Source organism: Hemitrygon akajei, chromosome 16 (assembly GCF_048418815.1).
Source record: "Hemitrygon akajei chromosome 16, sHemAka1.3, whole genome shotgun sequence".
NCBI lineage: Eukaryota > Metazoa > Chordata > Chondrichthyes > Myliobatiformes > Dasyatidae > Hemitrygon > Hemitrygon akajei.
Window position 1 is genome coordinate 66502471 of NC_133139.1, and position 16712 is coordinate 66519182.

General features: G+C 43.0%; 1 protein-coding gene across 1 annotated transcript in view; it reads left to right on the plus strand.

Moving 5' to 3' along the window:
* Positions 1 to 16712, plus strand: part of LOC140740137 (adhesion G protein-coupled receptor E3-like) — a 139896-nt gene that overhangs the window by 29527 nt on the left and 93657 nt on the right. The window contains exon 4 of the mRNA XM_073069073.1: positions 2218 to 2352. Coding sequence (XP_072925174.1) covers positions 2218 to 2352 — 135 coding nt within the window. The remainder of the gene's footprint in view (positions 1 to 2217; positions 2353 to 16712) is intronic.

Below are 16712 nucleotides of genomic sequence, written 5' to 3' on the forward strand. Positions count from 1 at the left end.
ATATTGCCTGGATTAGGGAGCATGCCTTATGAGAAAAGCTTGAGTGAACTCAGCCTTTTCTCCTTGGAGCAGCAGTGGATGAGAGGTGACCTGATAGAAGTGTACAAAATGATGAGAGGCATTGATCATGTGGATAGTCAGAGGCTTTTTCCCACGGCTGAAATGGCTAACACAAGAGGGCACAGTTTTAAGGTTCTTGGAAGCAAGTATAGAGGAGATAGAAACATAGATAACCTGCAGCACAATACAGGACTTCGGCCCACAATGCTGTTCCAAAAATGTCCTTACTTTAGAAATTACCTAGAGTTACCCATAGCCCTCTAATTTTCTAAGCTCCATGTACCTATCCAGGAGTCACTTCAAAGACCCTACCATATCTGCCTCCACCACCGTCACTGGCAGCCCATTCCACGCACTCACTCACTCACCAAAATCTTACCCCTGACATCTCCTCTGGACCTACTTCCAAGCACTTTAAAGCTGTGCCCTCTCATGCTAGCCATTTCAGCCCTGGGAAAAAGCTGTCCACACGATGTCAGGGATATTTTTTCAGATGTTTTCGGAATATTTCTAAGTGCGTAAATCTTCGGCATAGCATTTTGGGCTGAAGGGCCTGCATTGTGCTGTAGAGTTTCTCTGCTTCTATGCAGGACCAATTCTGCCGAGCACAGCAGAGTGGTGGTTGAGGGGATCTTGTCAGTTCTGTTTTCTAGAACAGGGGTCATCAACCATTTTTGCACCGCGGATCGGTTTTATATAGACAATATTCTTGCCGACCGGCCGACTGGGGGTGGTGGGGGGGGGGGGATGGTGTGGGTGTTAATCGTGACCGGAATATCAGTGATAAGTCAACTATAAGTCACTTATAAGTGGCTAATACACTCAATTTCGTTCCTAAAAGGGCTTATCTAACAAATTTAATATTAAACACACTGCGCATATTTTCCTCGCATGAATATAGTGATAAGTCAATTATAACTCACGTATAAGTCAATAGCATCAGAACATTTTAAGTAACGTTTGGATATTAAACACACAGTGCATGTTTTCCTCATATGAACATATAAAATCATTGCAACACACCAGTGAGAAGACAAGGTGAGGGCCGGAGGTCCCCGTGCTGGGGCCACGGCAGGTCACAGTCCGGAGAGAGCGACTGACCGAGGGAGGAGTGCAACAGGGCGCGTGCCCTTGTAGGTAGGCAGGATCTATTGGCCCACAAAAGTTTGGCTCGAGGGATGACTTTCAGTAGATCGCAGCGATGTAGCTGCTCTGCTGCTTACGAAACCCTGAGCCTGAATTAGATCGTCTGCAAATAGTTTTAAGGCCCTCCTGATGGGGGATGGAAGTGTTTAGGGACTGGACATTCACAGTTAAAATGAGACAGTTTTGTCAATAAAAGAAAGCAGGAGTGGTATAAAGGAGGAATATTCTTTTCCCATGTTTCACCTGATGCTGAGAGGCTCATGAAATTTGAAATAATTATTTGAGGAATTCCAAGTCAATTACTTTTATAGAACTGTACCACACCCTTTTGTGAGTTTGTCATTGAGTAGGGCAGGAATAGCCCTAGATTACAAGGAAGACTTTAATACATCCATAATGTCAAAGTATTGCTTGGTTAATGTGTGGGATAGTTCTTCCAACTGAGTCACTGTTCACCAAATATTTTTGTGAAGGAACTTGCAAGTCGATTGGGCTGGAAGAGTACTGGCCACATCAGAATCTGGTGTACTGGATCACTTTTACATGTTAGTTCAGATAAATTGCTTTAAGTTATGATCCAACTTTCCAGCACCCACTCTGCAAAAAGCCAGAAGGAGGTAAGTTTGTCAATGACACATTTCACTGTAAGGAGCCCTTCAAGTAACATTTCATTTACTAATCACTCCTTAAAGTGAATTCTCTTCACCATTTCTAGGTGCATTATCATATTGGAATCAGCACTACTGAGAAGAAACTGGAAAGGCAGTTTGCTTGGTAAAAAACTAAAGAGCCTATGATGAGTCCGTGTTAAGTTCTAAAATGTGGCAGAGAGAAACTACATCTGTTGCTTAGAGCTCTGATGTTTTTTTAAGTCTCTGAGTGTCACTGCTGTAAATATTGTGCATTACATGGCAACAAATGTCATGGGAATTCAGGTCCAGGAGTGAATAAAGTATGTCACCAGTACATGAAGATTTTGTATCCTATTTTAAAATTGCTTTTCTATTCCAGATATCAATGAGTGTGACGATAACCCAGACATTTGTGGTCCAAATGTAACATGCGTCAACAACCCCGGAAACTTTAGCTGCAGCAATAACACTGGATTTGTTCCAACCTCTGAAGAAGAAAATACTCAGAGCCAAGGTAAAGTCTTTTGTGTTAAGATTGCACATTCAAAGCATTCACCTTTCTTCTAGTAAACAATTGAATTTGCTCTTGTTCATAAATAACTGCACTTATTGTCAGAGCATTTGTTGAATCAAAATTGTTAACTAAACAATTTACACAACTTTTGAGGTGGGACATGGGACTGACTGGGAGTAATGAAATGAAGTGTGAGTTATTGTTTGAGCAATGTTTAAGGGTTTGAATGAACTCAGTCTTATTCAATCTCAAACATGGAGTGAAATAAATCATAATTCAGCCCATGCCAGAGTCCAGAGGACCATAAGATATAAGAGCAGAAGTAGGCCATTCGGCTCATCGAGTCTGCTTCGCCATTCAATTATGGGCTGATCCAATTCTTCCAGTCATCCCCACTCCCCTGCCATCTCCCTTTACCCTTTGTTGCCTGTTAATCAAGAATCTGTCTGTCTCTGCCTTAAATGAACACAAAGACTTGGCCTCCACAACCACTGGTGGCAAAAATTCCACAGATTTACCACCCTCTGACTAAAGTAATTTCTCCGGACCTTAATTTTAAATGGACGTCCTTCAATCCTGAAGTTGTGCCCTCTTGTCCTAGACTCCCCTACCATGGAAAATAACTTTGCCATATCTAATCTGTTCAGGCCTTTTAACATTTGGAATGTTTCTATGATATCCCCCCCTCGTTCTCCTGAACTCCAGGGAATACAGCAGCCCAAGAGCTGCCAGACATTCCTCATACAGTAACCCTTTCATTGCTGGAATCATTCTCCAATGTAGTATATATATCCTTTCTAAAATAAGGAGCCGAAAACTGCACACAATACACTGTATGGTCTCATGAGTGCCTTATAAAGCCTCAAAATCACACCCTTGCTCTTATATTCTATACCTCTGGAAATGAATGCCAACATTGCATTCTTCTTCTTCACCACCGACTCAAACTGGAATTTAACCTTTCGGGGTATCCTGCACAAGGACTCCCAAGTCCCTTTGTATCCCGGCATTTTGAATTTTCTCCCCAGCTAAATAGAATGCCCATTTATTGCTTCCACCAAAGTGCATGACCATATACTTTCCAACATTGTATTTCATTTGCCACTTCTTTGCCCATTCCCCTAAACCATCCAAGTCTTTCTGCAGGCTCTCTGTTTCCTCAACACTACCTGCTCCTCCACCTATCTTTGTATCATCGGCAAATTTAGCCACAATTCCATTAATCTCATAGTCCAAATCATTGACATACAAGCAGTGGTCCCAACACTGACCCCTATAGAACTCTACTGGTAACCAGCAGCCAGCCAGAGTAGGATCCCCTTATTCCCACTCTCTGTTTTCTGCCGATCAGACAATGTTCCACCCATGCTAGTAACTCCCCTGTAATTCCATGTGCTCTTATCTTGCTAAGCAGCCTCATGTGTGGCACCTTGTCAAAGGCCTTCTCAAAATCCAACTACAGCACATCTACTGCAACTCCTTTGTCTACCCTGCTTGTAATTTCCTCGAAAAATTGCAGTGGTTTTGTCAGGCAGGATTTTCTTTCAGGAAACCATGCTGACTTTGGCCTATCTTGTCACATGCTTCCAGGTACTCCATAATCTCATACCTAACAATCGATTCCAACAACTTCCCAACCATTGATGTCAGGCTAACAGGTCTATAGTTCCCTTTCTGCTGCCTCCCACCCGTCTTAAATAGCGGAGTAACATTCGCAATTTTCCAGTCAACCAGTACAATGTCAGAATCTATCAATCCTTGAAAGATCATTGTTCATGCCTCTGCAATGTCTCCAGCTACTTCCTTCAGAACCTGATGGTGCGTTCCATGAGGTCCAGGAGATTTATCCACCCTCAGACCATTAAACTTCCTGATCACCTTCTCAGTTGTAATTTTCACTGCATATACATCACTTCCCTGACCCTGCAGATGTCTTCAGTTCCTTTTCCATCTCTGTGTCTCTCATTACAATATCTCCAACATCATTTTCTATTGATCCTATATCTGCCCTCAAATCTTTTACCATTTATATGCTTAAAAAGGCTTTTAGTATTTTCTTTGATATTAGTTGCCAGCTTCTTTCATAATTCATCTTTTCCTACCTAACGACCTTCTTAGTTTCCTTCTGCCAATTTTTAAAAGCATCCCAATCCTTTATCTTCCCACTAGTTTTGGATTCCTTGTATTGTCTCTCATTTACTCTTACTTTGGCTCTGACTTCACTTGTCAGCCATGGTAGTGTCCTTCTTCCATTTGAAAATTTCCTCTTATTTGGAATATATCTATCTTGCACTTCCCTCATTTTTCACAGAAACTCCAGCCATTGCTGCTTTGCTGTCCTTCATGCTAACGTCCCTTCCAGTCAACCTTGGCCAGTTCCCCTCTCATGCCATTGTAATTTCCTTTATTCCACTGAAATACCAACACACTTGAATTTAGTTTCTCCTTCTCAAATTTTAAAGTGAACTCAATCATATTGTGATCACTGTTCCTTAAGGGTTCCTTAACCTTAAGCTCTCTTATCACCTCCAGATCATTGCACAACACCCAGTCCAGCACAGCCGATCCCCTAGTGGGCTCAACAATAAGCTGTTCTAAAAAGCCATCCCTTAGACATTCTGCAAATTCTCTCTCGAGGTCCAGTACTGGCCTTGTTTTCCCAATCAACTTTCATGTTAAAATCCCCAATGGTTACCAGAATATTGCCCTTCAGATACTCCTGCTGTGATTTGTAATCCACATCCCGGCTGCTGTTTGGAGGCCTGTATACAACTGCCAATAGGGACCTTTTACACTTGCCATTTCTTAACTCAACCCATAGAGACACTACGCTTTTGAATCCTATGTCATCCCTTTCCAATGAGTGAATATTATTTCTTATACACAGAGCCACACCACACACCACCCACTCTGCCTATAATAGACAATAGACAGTAGGTGCAGGAGTAGGCCATTCGGCCCTTCTATCCAGCACCGCCATTCACTGTGATCATGGCTGATCATACACAATCAGTACCCCGTTCCTGCCCTCTCCCCATATCCCTTGACCCCACTATCTATAAGACCTCTATCTAACTCTCTCTTGAAAGCATCCAGAGACTTGGCCTCTACTGCCTTCTGGGTCAGAGCATTCCACATATCCACCACTCTCTGGTAGAAAAAGTTTTTCTGCATCACTGTTCTAAATGGCTTACCCTTTATTCTTAAACTGTGGCCTCTAGTTCTGGACTCACCCATCAGCGGGAACATGCTTCCTGCCTCCGTGTCCAATCCCTTAATAATCTTATATGTTTCAATCAGATCCCCTCTCATCCTTCTAAATTCCAGTGCATACAAGCCCAGTCGCTCCAATCTTTCAACATATGACAGTCCCACCATCCCGGGAATTAAGCTCGTGAACCTACAATGCACTCCCTCAATAGCAAGAATGTCCTTCCTCAAATTTGGAGACCAAAACTGCACACAATACTCCAGGTGGGGTCTCACCAGGGCCCTGTACAGCTGCAGGACCTCTTTACTCCTATACTAAATTCCTCTTGTTATAAAGGCCAGCATGCCATTATCTTTCTTCACTGCCTGCTGTACCTGCATGCTTGCTTTCATTGACTGATGTACAAGAACATCTAGATCTCGTTGTACTTCCCCTTTTCCTAACTTGACTCCATTTAGATAGTAATCTGCCTTCCTGTTCTTGCCACCAAAGTGGATAACCTCACATTTATCTCTATTAAACTGCATCTGCCATACATTTGCCCACTCACCCAATCTGTCCAAGTCACCCTGCATTCTCATAACATCTTCCTGACATTTCACACTGCCACCCAGCTTTGTGTCATCAGCAAATTTGCTAATGTTACTTTTAATCCCTTCATCTAAGTCATTAACGTATATTGAAAACAGCTGCGGTCCCAGCACCAAACCTTGCAGTACCCCACTGGTCACAGCCTGCCATTCCGAAAGGGACCTGTTAATCACTACTCTTCGTTTCCTGTCAATCAGCCATGTCAGTACTCTGCCCCCAATAACATGTGCCCTAATTTTGCCCACTAATCTCCTATGTGGGACTTTATCAAAGGCTTTCTGAAAGTCCAGGTACACTACATCCACTGGCTCTCCCTTGTCCATTTTAATAGTTACATCCTCTAAAAACTCCAGAAGATTAGTCAAGCATGATTTTCCCTTAGTAAATCCATGCTGACTTGGACTGATACTTCTACTGCTATCCAAATGTGTCGTAATTTCCTCTTTTATAATTGACTCTCACATCTTTCCCACCACTGATGTCAGGCTAACCGGTCTATAATTCCCTGTTTTCTCTCTCCTTCCTTTCTTGAAAAGTGGGACAACATTAGCCACCCTCCAATCCGCAGGAACTGATCCTGAATCTATAGAACATTGGAAAATGATTACCAATGCATCCACGATTTCTAGAGCCACCTCCTTAAGTACCCTGGGATGCAGACCATCAGGTTCCAGGGACTTATCAGCCTTCAGACCCAATAGTCTATCCAACACTGTTTCTTGCCTAATATAAATTTTGTTCAGTTCATCCATTACCCTAGTTTCTTTGGCCGCTATTACATCTGGGAGATTGTTTGTATCTTCCCTAGTGAAGACAGATCCAAAGTACCTGTTCAACTCATCTGCCATTTCCTTGTTCCCCATAATAAATTCACCTGTTTCTGTTTTCAATGGCCCAATTTTGGTCTTAACTATTTTTTTTTCTTTTCACATACCTAAAGAAGCTTTTACTATCCTCCTTTATATTCTTCGCTAGTTTACCTTTGTACTTCATTTTTTTCTCCACATATTGCCTTTTTTTGTTATCTTCTGTTGCTCTTTAAAAGCCTCCCAGTCCTCCGGCTTCCCGTTCATCTTTGCTATGTTATACTTCCTCTCTTTTATTTTTATACTGTCCTTTACTCCCCTCGTCAGCCACGGCCAACCCTTACTCCCCTTAGGATCTTTCTTCCTCTTTGGAATGAACCAATCCTGCACCTTCTGCATTATTCCCAGAAATACCTGCCATTGTTGTTCCACTGTCTTCCCTGCTAGGGTATTGTTCCATTGAACTTTGGCCAGCTCCTCCCTCATAGCTCCATAGTTCCCTTTGTTCAACTGTAATACTGACACATCCGCTTTTCCCTTCTCCTTCGCAAATTGTAGGTTAAAACATATCATATTATGGTCACTACCTCCTAATGGCTCCTTTACTTCGAGGTCCCTGATCAAATCTGGTTCATTGCACAACACTAAATCTAGAATTGCCTTCTCCCTGGTAGGCTCCAGTACAAACTGTTCTAAGAATCCATCTCGGAGGCACTCCACAAACTCCCTATCTTGGGGTCCAGTACCATTCTGATTCTCCCAGTCTACCTAAATGTTGAAATCCCCCATGACAACTGTATCATTACCTTTGCGACATGCCAATTTTAACTCTCATTCAACTTACACCCTACATCCAGACTACTGTTTGGGGGCCTGTAGATAACTCCCATCAGGGTCTTTCCACCCTTAGAATTTCTCAGTTCTATCCACACTGACTCTACATCCCCTGATTCTATGTCCACCCTTGCAAGGGACTGAATATCATTCCTCACCAACAGAGCCACCCCACCCCTTCTGCCCATCAGTCTGTTCTTTCGATAAGATGTATATCTTGAATATTCATTTCCCAGGCCCTGTCCGCTTGAAGCCACGTCTCTGTTATTCCCACAACATCATACTTGCCAATTTCCAACTGAGCCTCAAGCTCATCTACTTTATTCCTTATACTTCGTGCATTCATATATAATACTTTTAATTTGTTACTTCCTCCCACCTTTCATATCAATTCCTATTTCACTTGGCCATACGGTATGATCTCTTCTTGAGCTTTCTGCTCCATTGATTCTGTTGTCCTTTTTAACTTTTCTTATTTTCACTTTCCCTTTAACTCCATCTTTATATTTCCAGTTCATCCCCTCCCCCCACTACTTAGTTTAAACACATCCGTGTTGCAGTGGCAAACCTGCCTGCCAGAATGCTGGTCCCCCACCTATTAAGGTGCAACCCGCCCCTTTTGTACAATTTATCCTTACCCCAAAACATACCCCAGTGGTCCAAGAATGTAAATCCTTGCTTCCTGCACCAGTTCCTGAGCCACACATTCTGATCCATTATCTCCCTGTTCCTGCCCTCTCCAGCACAAAGAACTGGAAGCAAACCACCCTGGAAGTCCTGCTTTTCAGCCTTCTTCCGAGTTCTCTGAAGTCCCGCTGCAGAAAATCCTTCCTCTTCTTCCCGATATCATTTGTGCCGACATGCACTACTACTTCCGGCTGTTCAACTTCACCCTGGAGGATTCCCTGCAATCGGTCCATGATGTCCTGGATCCTAGCACCAGGGAGGCAGCACACCATCCTTAAATCTCGCCTGTTGCCGCAGAAACCCGTTTCCGTGCCTCTTACTATGGAGTCCCCGACTACCACGGCTCTTCCTGATGTCTGACTCCTCGGCTCTGCTTCTGCACCAATTTTCGACTCGCAGACCTGTCTGCCTCTCAGACTGGCAATATCTTCTGTCCTGACAGCTTCCAAGAGGGTGAACCTGTTTAAGAGAGGTACATCCCCCGGGGTCTCCTGTACTTCAAGCATCCTTTCCTTCTTCATCGTTGCCCTCTTCTTTCTTCCAGTATCCTCAGTGTAATGACCTCACTGTAGGTCCTGTCCAGAAAACTCTCGTTTTTGCAGATGTACCTGAGGTCATCTAGTTCTTTCTTCAGTGCTGCAACATGCTCCTTCAGAAGCTGAATCTGGACACACTTTCCACAGTAGGAGCCGGGGGCACCATCAATGTCCCTGACCTCCCACATCATGCACGTAGCACACTGAATCAGCTTAGCAGTCATGTCTTCACCCTCTCCAATTGTGCCTGACTTAGTCTCCTCCCTCAGCCTCCTCGACGAAGACTCTTGAGCCAAAGACTAGCACTTTTCACACCAGGCACTTCCCTTGACCCGGCCACCTCCCGACAGCCTACTTATCGACCAGGCCGCCTACTTACCTATCTTTCCGACACACCGTATATCCTCGGACATTCAGCTCCCAATGGCAGCCATCCTTTAGCCAAGTTTCAGAGATGGTCTCAACATCATACTTAGCAATCAGTAGCTGAATTTCAAAATCGTCCATTTCATTTCTTTTGTTGCCAGTAGTTAGATAGTGACAATTGTTAGAAATCTTTGGATAGGCCAGATAGGGATATACTAACCGCAATGAAACCTAAATATTAAATAGCCATCCCATTCTTCTTGTTTATATTTGAGTTTGTGCCTTTCAGTAACTGCCTCCTTTAAATTTATCCCATATTTATTATTTATAATTTATTTCACGTATGTCAGTTTGTGCAGGTGACAGATGCCTTAGGATATCAGCTGACTTTGTGTAAACTACAAACTGGTGATTGTTCCTGTTTCTATACTGTATACTGTGCCTGTCTCAACTCTTCCTCTGACAGCTCTGGTGAATTTTTTCCCTGCAAAGTCCCTATTAAATGTCTCTCCTCTCACCCTAAACCCATGTCCCTTTGTTCCTGATTCCCTAATCCTGGGAAAAAGGCTGTATTCATTGATTCTATCTGTACCACAAATGATGTTCTACACCTCTGTGATATCATCCCTCATTCTTCCACACTGCAATGTTCACAATTTATATCTCTACTTATCGCCATAATTCAGTCCTTCTGTCCAGAAGACCAGAAGACGTAGGAGCAGAATTAGGCCATTTAGACATTGAGGCTGCTCTGCCATTCCATCATGGCTGATTCCAGATCCCACTCAAACCCATACACCTACCTTCTCACCGTATCCTTTGATGTCCTGACCAACCAGGAAACTATCAACTTCTGCCTTAAATATAAACATGGACTTGGCCTCCACCGCAGTCTGTGGCAGAACATTCCACAGATTTACAACTATCTGACTAAAATAACTTCCTCCTTACCTCTATTCTATACGCACCTAAATTTTGAGGTTGTAACCTTTAGTTCTGGATACGCCCACAATAGAAAACATCCTTTCCACGTCCACCCTATCTAGTCCTTTCAACATTTGGTAGGGTTCAATGAGATCTCCCCTCTCCACATTCTTCTAAATTCCAGTGAGTACAGGCCCAAAGCTGCCAAAAGCTCCTTACATGTTAACCCCATGATTCCCAGAATCATCCTCATGAACCTCCTGTGGACTCTCTCCAATGACAACTCATCCCAAATAAATGCCAACATTGCACTTGCCTTCTTTACCACAGACTCAACCTGTGAATTAACCTTCTGGGAGTCTTGCATAAGGACTCCTTAATCCTTCTGCACCTCTGATGTTTAAACAGTCTCCCTGTGTAGATAAAAATAGAAACATAGAAAACCTACAGCACAATACAGGCCCAAAACATGTCCCTACCTAAGAAAATACCAGGCTTACCCATAGCCCACTAGTTTTCTAAGCTCCATGTATCTATTCAAAAGTCTCTTAAAAGGCCCTATCGTATCCGACTCCACCACCGTTGCCAGCAGCCCGTTCCACACACTCACCACACTCTAAGTAAAAAATTTACCCTGATATCTCCTCTGTACCTACTTCCCAGCACCATTTCAACCCTGGCAAAAAGCCTCTGACAGTCCTCTCAGTCCAATCAATGCCTCTCATCATCTTATACACCTTCTATCAGGTCACCTCTCATCCTCTGTCGCTCCAAGGAGAAAAGGTCAAGTTCACTCAACCTATTCTCATAAGGCTTGCTCCCCAAGCCAGGCAACATCCTTGTAAATCTCCTCTACATACTTTCTATGGCTTCCACATCCTTCCTGTAGTGAGGCGACCAGAACTGAGCACAGTACTCCAAGTGGGGTCTGACCAGCGTCTTACATAGCTGCAACATTTCCTCCCGACTCCTAAGTTCAATTCCACGATTGATGAAGGCCAATACACCATATGCCTTCTTAACCACAGAATCAATTTGCACAGCTACTTTGAGTATCCTATGGACTCAGACCCTAAGATCCCTCTGATCCTCCACAATGCCAAGAGTCTTACCATTAATACCATATTCTGCCATGATATTTGACCTACCAAAATGAACCACTTCACACTTATCTGGGTTGAACTCCATCTGCCACTTCTCAGCCCAGTTTTGCATCCTATCAATGTCCTGCTGTAACCTCTGACAGCCGTCCACACTATCCACAACACCTCCAACCTTTGTTTCATCAGCAAACTTACTAACCCATTGCTCCACTTCCTCATTCAGGTCATTTATTAAAATCACAAAGAATAAGGGTCCCAGAACAGATCCCTGAGGCACACAACTGGTCACTAACCTCCATGCAGAATATGACCCATCTACAACCACTCTTTGCCTTCTATGGGCAAGCCAGTTCTGGATCCACAAAGCAATGTCCCCTTAGATCCTATGCCTCCTTACTTTCTCAATAAACCTTGCATGGGGTATCTTATCAAATGCCTCACTGAAATCCATGTACACTACATCTACCGCTCTTCCTTCATCAATGTGTTTAGTCGCATCCTCAAAAAATTCAATCAGGCTCGTAAGGCAGGACCTGCCCTTGACAAAGCCATGCTGACTATTCCTAATCATATAATACCTCTCCAAATGTTCATAAATCCTGCCTCTTAGGATCTCCTCCATCAACTTACCAACAACTGAAGTAAGACTCGCTGGTCTGTAATTTCCTGGGCTATCTCTACTCTCTTTCTTGAATAAAGGAACAACATCTGCAACCTTCCAATCCTCTGGAACCTCTCCCGTCACCATTGATAATGCAAAGATCATCGCCAGAGGCTCAGCAATCTCCTTCCTCACCTCCCACAGTAGCCTGGGGTACATCTCATCCAGTCCCGGCAACCTATCCAACTTGATCCTTTCCAAATGCTCCAGCACATCCTCTTTCTTAATATCTACATGCTCAAGTTTTTCAGTCTGCTGCAAGTCATCACTTCAATCAACAAGATCCTTCTCCATAGTGAATACTGAAGTAAAGTATTCATTAAGTACCTCTGCTATTTCCTCCGGTTGCATACACACTTTCCCACTGTCACACTTGATAGTTTCTACTCTTACACGCCTTATCCTTTTGCTCTTCACATACTTGTAGAATGCCTTGGAATGACATAAAAGTCCGCACTATTGTTCCTGTTATCAAAATGCATTATCATACATTTCCCAACACTGTATTGCATCTGCCACTTTTTTGCTCATTCTTCTAATTTGTCTAAGTCCTGCTGCAATCACATTTTATCCTCAACACTACCTACCCCTCCACTTATCTTTGTAACATCCAGAAACCTTGCCACAAAGCCATCAATTCCATTATCTAAATCATTAACAAACAATGTGAAAAGTAATGGGCCCAATACTGACTGTTGAGAAACACCATTCATCACTGTCAGCCAATCAGAAAAGGCTCCCTTTATTCCCACTGACTGCCTCCTGCCTGTCAGCACTTCCACTCTCCATGCGGGTAACTTTCCTGTAATGCCACAGGATTTCATCTTGTTAAGCAGCCTTATCAAACACCTTCTGAAAATCCAAATAAATGACATCCACTACCTTTCCTTTGTCCACCCTACTTGTTACTTCCTCGAAGAACTCTATAACAGATTTGGCAGATAAGATTTCCCTTCACAGAAACCATGCAGCCTTTGACTAATTTTATCATTAGTCTCGAAGTACCTCAAAACCTCATCCTTACTAATAGACTCCAACACTTTTCCAACCACTGAGGTTAGGCTAATTGGCCTATGATTTCCTTTCTCTTGCCTTCCCCAGCTTAAAGAGTGGAATGACATTTGCAATCTTCCAGCCCCCGGGACCATCTTTTCCCTTATAGCTTTTTTAGTTGCCTTTTGTTGGATTTTAAAAACTTCCCAGTGATCCAATTTCTCACTCACTTTTGCTGTCATAAGTCCTTTGCTTGGCTTTTATGAAGTCCTTATCTACCCTTGTCAGCCACGGTTGCTTACCCCTGCCATTTGAGAACTTCTTCCTCTGTGGGACATATCTATCCTGCGCCTTGTGAACTATTCCCAGAAACTTCAGCCACCTCTGCTCTGCCGTCATCCCCACCAGTATCCTCCTCCAACCCCTGAGCAAGGTCCTTTCTCATGCCTCTGTAATTCCCTTTATTCTATTGTGATACTGATACATGTGAGTTATGCTTCTCCCTCTCAAACTGCAGTATGAATTCAATAATATTATGATCACTGCCTCCTAAGGGTTTCTTTGCAATCTTAATCTCACATCTTAGCTACTATTTGGAGGCCTATATATGATTCTCATAATGTTTTTTTACCCTTGCAATTTTTAACTGAAACCACAAAGATTCAACATTCTCTGACCTTGTCATCTTTTTTTCAAGATGTAATTCCATCTCTTAGCACCAGAGCCACATGACTGCCTATGTCTTCCTGCCTGTCCTTTCAATACAAAGTATATCCTCTGATGTTAAGCTCCAAACCAATGCCTTCCCTCAGCCACGACTCAGTGATGCCCACACAGTCATAGCAACCAATCTCCAATTGTGCCATGAGTTCATCCACCTTATTTCAACTGCATTTAAATACAGCATCTTCAGTCCTGAATTCTTTGCCCCTTTGAATTTTGTCCTGTGGTACAAATCAACTCTTTTCTCTGTCTGCATTTCTACCCAATAATTGGCTTATCCTTCCTTACATTCATGTTATACCCATCATCTACTTGTAAGCTTGCTGGCTCATCCTCAGCACTATCATACTGGCTACCATCGCTACCATATTAGCTAAATGGCAGGAATATCTTCTTAAATTTCCTCTGCACTCTTTGCAGCTTTAAGGCATCTTTCTTATAGCATAGTGGCCAAATTAAATAAAATATTTCAAATGTGACCTCACTATTGTTTTGTAGAACTGCAATGTAACATTCCAACTTCTACACTCACTCCACTGACTGATGACACCCTGTTTATCGATGGTGCCACTTTTATGGAACCATGTACCTCTACTTCTGTGCTAAATACAGGGCCTATAAAAAGTATTCACTCCCTTGGAAGTTTTCATGAAAAAGTTTTCATTTAACTGAAAAAATCTTTCGTGTCAATGTGAAAACAGATCTCTACAAAGTGATCTGAATTAATTACAAATATAAAACAAATTAATTGATTGCATAAGTATTCACCTTCCCCCCCCCCCCCCCTTTAATATGACACATAAAGTCATCACTGGTGCAGCCAATTGGTTTTAGAAGTCACAAAATGTATTAAATGGAGTTCATTGTTGATCAGAGATAGTGTCACGGCTGCAAAGAATGACAAAGACATGGAAGGGTTGTCTACAGATCCTTTATGGGTGAAAGTTAGGAACAGGAAATGCTCAATAACTCTACTGGGTGTTTCTTAAAGAACACCCAATAGTAACAGTGACATTGAGGAGCAGATAGGGAGACAGATCTTGGAAATGTGGAATAATAACAGGGTTGTTGTGGCGGGAGATTTTATTTTCCCAAATATGGATTGGCATCTCCCTAGAGCAAAGGATTTAGATGGGGGAGAATTTGTTAGGTGTATTCAGGAAGGTTTTTTGACACAATATGTAGATAAGCCTACAAGAGGGGAGGCTGTACTTGATCTGGTATTGGGAAATGAACCTGGTGAGGTGTCAGATCTCTCAATGGGAGAGCATTTTGGAGACAGTGATCACAATTCTATCTCCTTTACCATAGCATTGGAGAAGGAAAGGAACAGGCAAGTTAGGAAAGTGTTTAATTGGAGTAAGTGGAAATATGAAGCTATCAGGCAGGAACTTGGAAGCATACATTGGGAACTGATGTTCTCAGGGAAATGTACTGAAGAAATATGGCATATGTTCAGGAGATATTTGCTTGGAGTTCTGCATAGGTATGTTCCAATGAGAGAGGCAGGCAAAGGATGGTAGGGTACAACAACAAAGGCTGTTGTAAATCTAGTCAAGGCTTATTGAGAAAGTAAGGAGGCATGGGATCCAAGAGGTCATTGCTTTGTGGATCCAGAACTGGCTTGCCCACAGAAGGCAAAGAGTGGTTGTAGATGGATCATATTCTGCATGGAGGTTGGTTACCAGTGGTGTGCCTCAGGGATCTGTTCTGGGACCCCTTCTCTTCGTGATTTTTATAAACGACCTGGATAAAGTAGTGAAGGGATGGGTTCGTAAGTTTGCTGATGACACAAAGGTTGGAGGTGTTGTAGATAGTGTGGAGTGCTGTCAGAGGTTACAGCGGGACATTAATAGGATGCAAAACTGGGCTGAGAAATGGCAAATGGAGTTCAACCCAGGTAAGTGTGAAGTGGTTCATTTTGGTAGGTCAAATGCAGGCATATAGGACACTGCTCAGACCCTACTTGGAGTACTGTGCTCAGTTCTGGTCGCCTCACTATAGGAAAGATTTGGAAACCATAGAAAAGGTGCAGAGGAGATTTAGAAGGATGTTGCCTGGATTGGGGAGCATGCCTTATGAGAATAGGTTGAGTAAACTTGGCCTTTTCTTCTTGGAGCGATGGAGGATAAGAGATGACCTGATAGAGGTGTATAAGATGATGAGAGTCATTGATCTTGTGGATAATCAGAGGCTTTTTCCCAGGGCTGAAATGGTTCGCATGAGAGGGCACAGTTTTAAGCTGCTTGGAAGTAGGTACAAAGGAGATGTTAGGGGTAAGTCTTTTTACACAGAGAGTGGCGAGTGCGTGGAATGGGCTGCTGGCGACAGTGGTGCAAGTTGATACGATAAGGTCTTTTGAGAGACTCTTGGACAGGCACATGGAGCTCAGAAAAATAAAGGGCTATGGGTAATCCAAGGTAATTTCTAAGGTAAGGACATGTTCGGCACAGCTTTATGGGCCGAAGGGCTTGTATTGTGGGCTGAAGGATTTTCTATGTTTCTATGCTTCTACTGTGTGCAGTCGAGGCATTCCAATTGATTGTGGTAAAAATACACCTGTATCTGGAAAGTGAGTCAGTATCCTGGCAAAAACTACACCATGAAGACAAAAAAACACTCCAAGCAACTCCACAAATCAGTTATTGAAAAGCACAAGTCAGGAGATGGACACAAGAAAATCTCCAAGTCACTGAATATCCCTTGGAGTACAGTTAAGTCAATCGTCAAGAACTGGAAAGAATATGGCACAGGTGTAAATCTGCCTAGAGTAGGCTGTCCTCAAAAACTGAGTGACTGTGCAAGAAGTAGACTAGTGAGGGAGGACACCAAGAGACCTATGACAATTCTGGAAGAGTTACAAGATTCAGTGGCTGATATGGGAGAGACTGAGCATACAACAACTGTTGCCCGGGTGTTTATCCA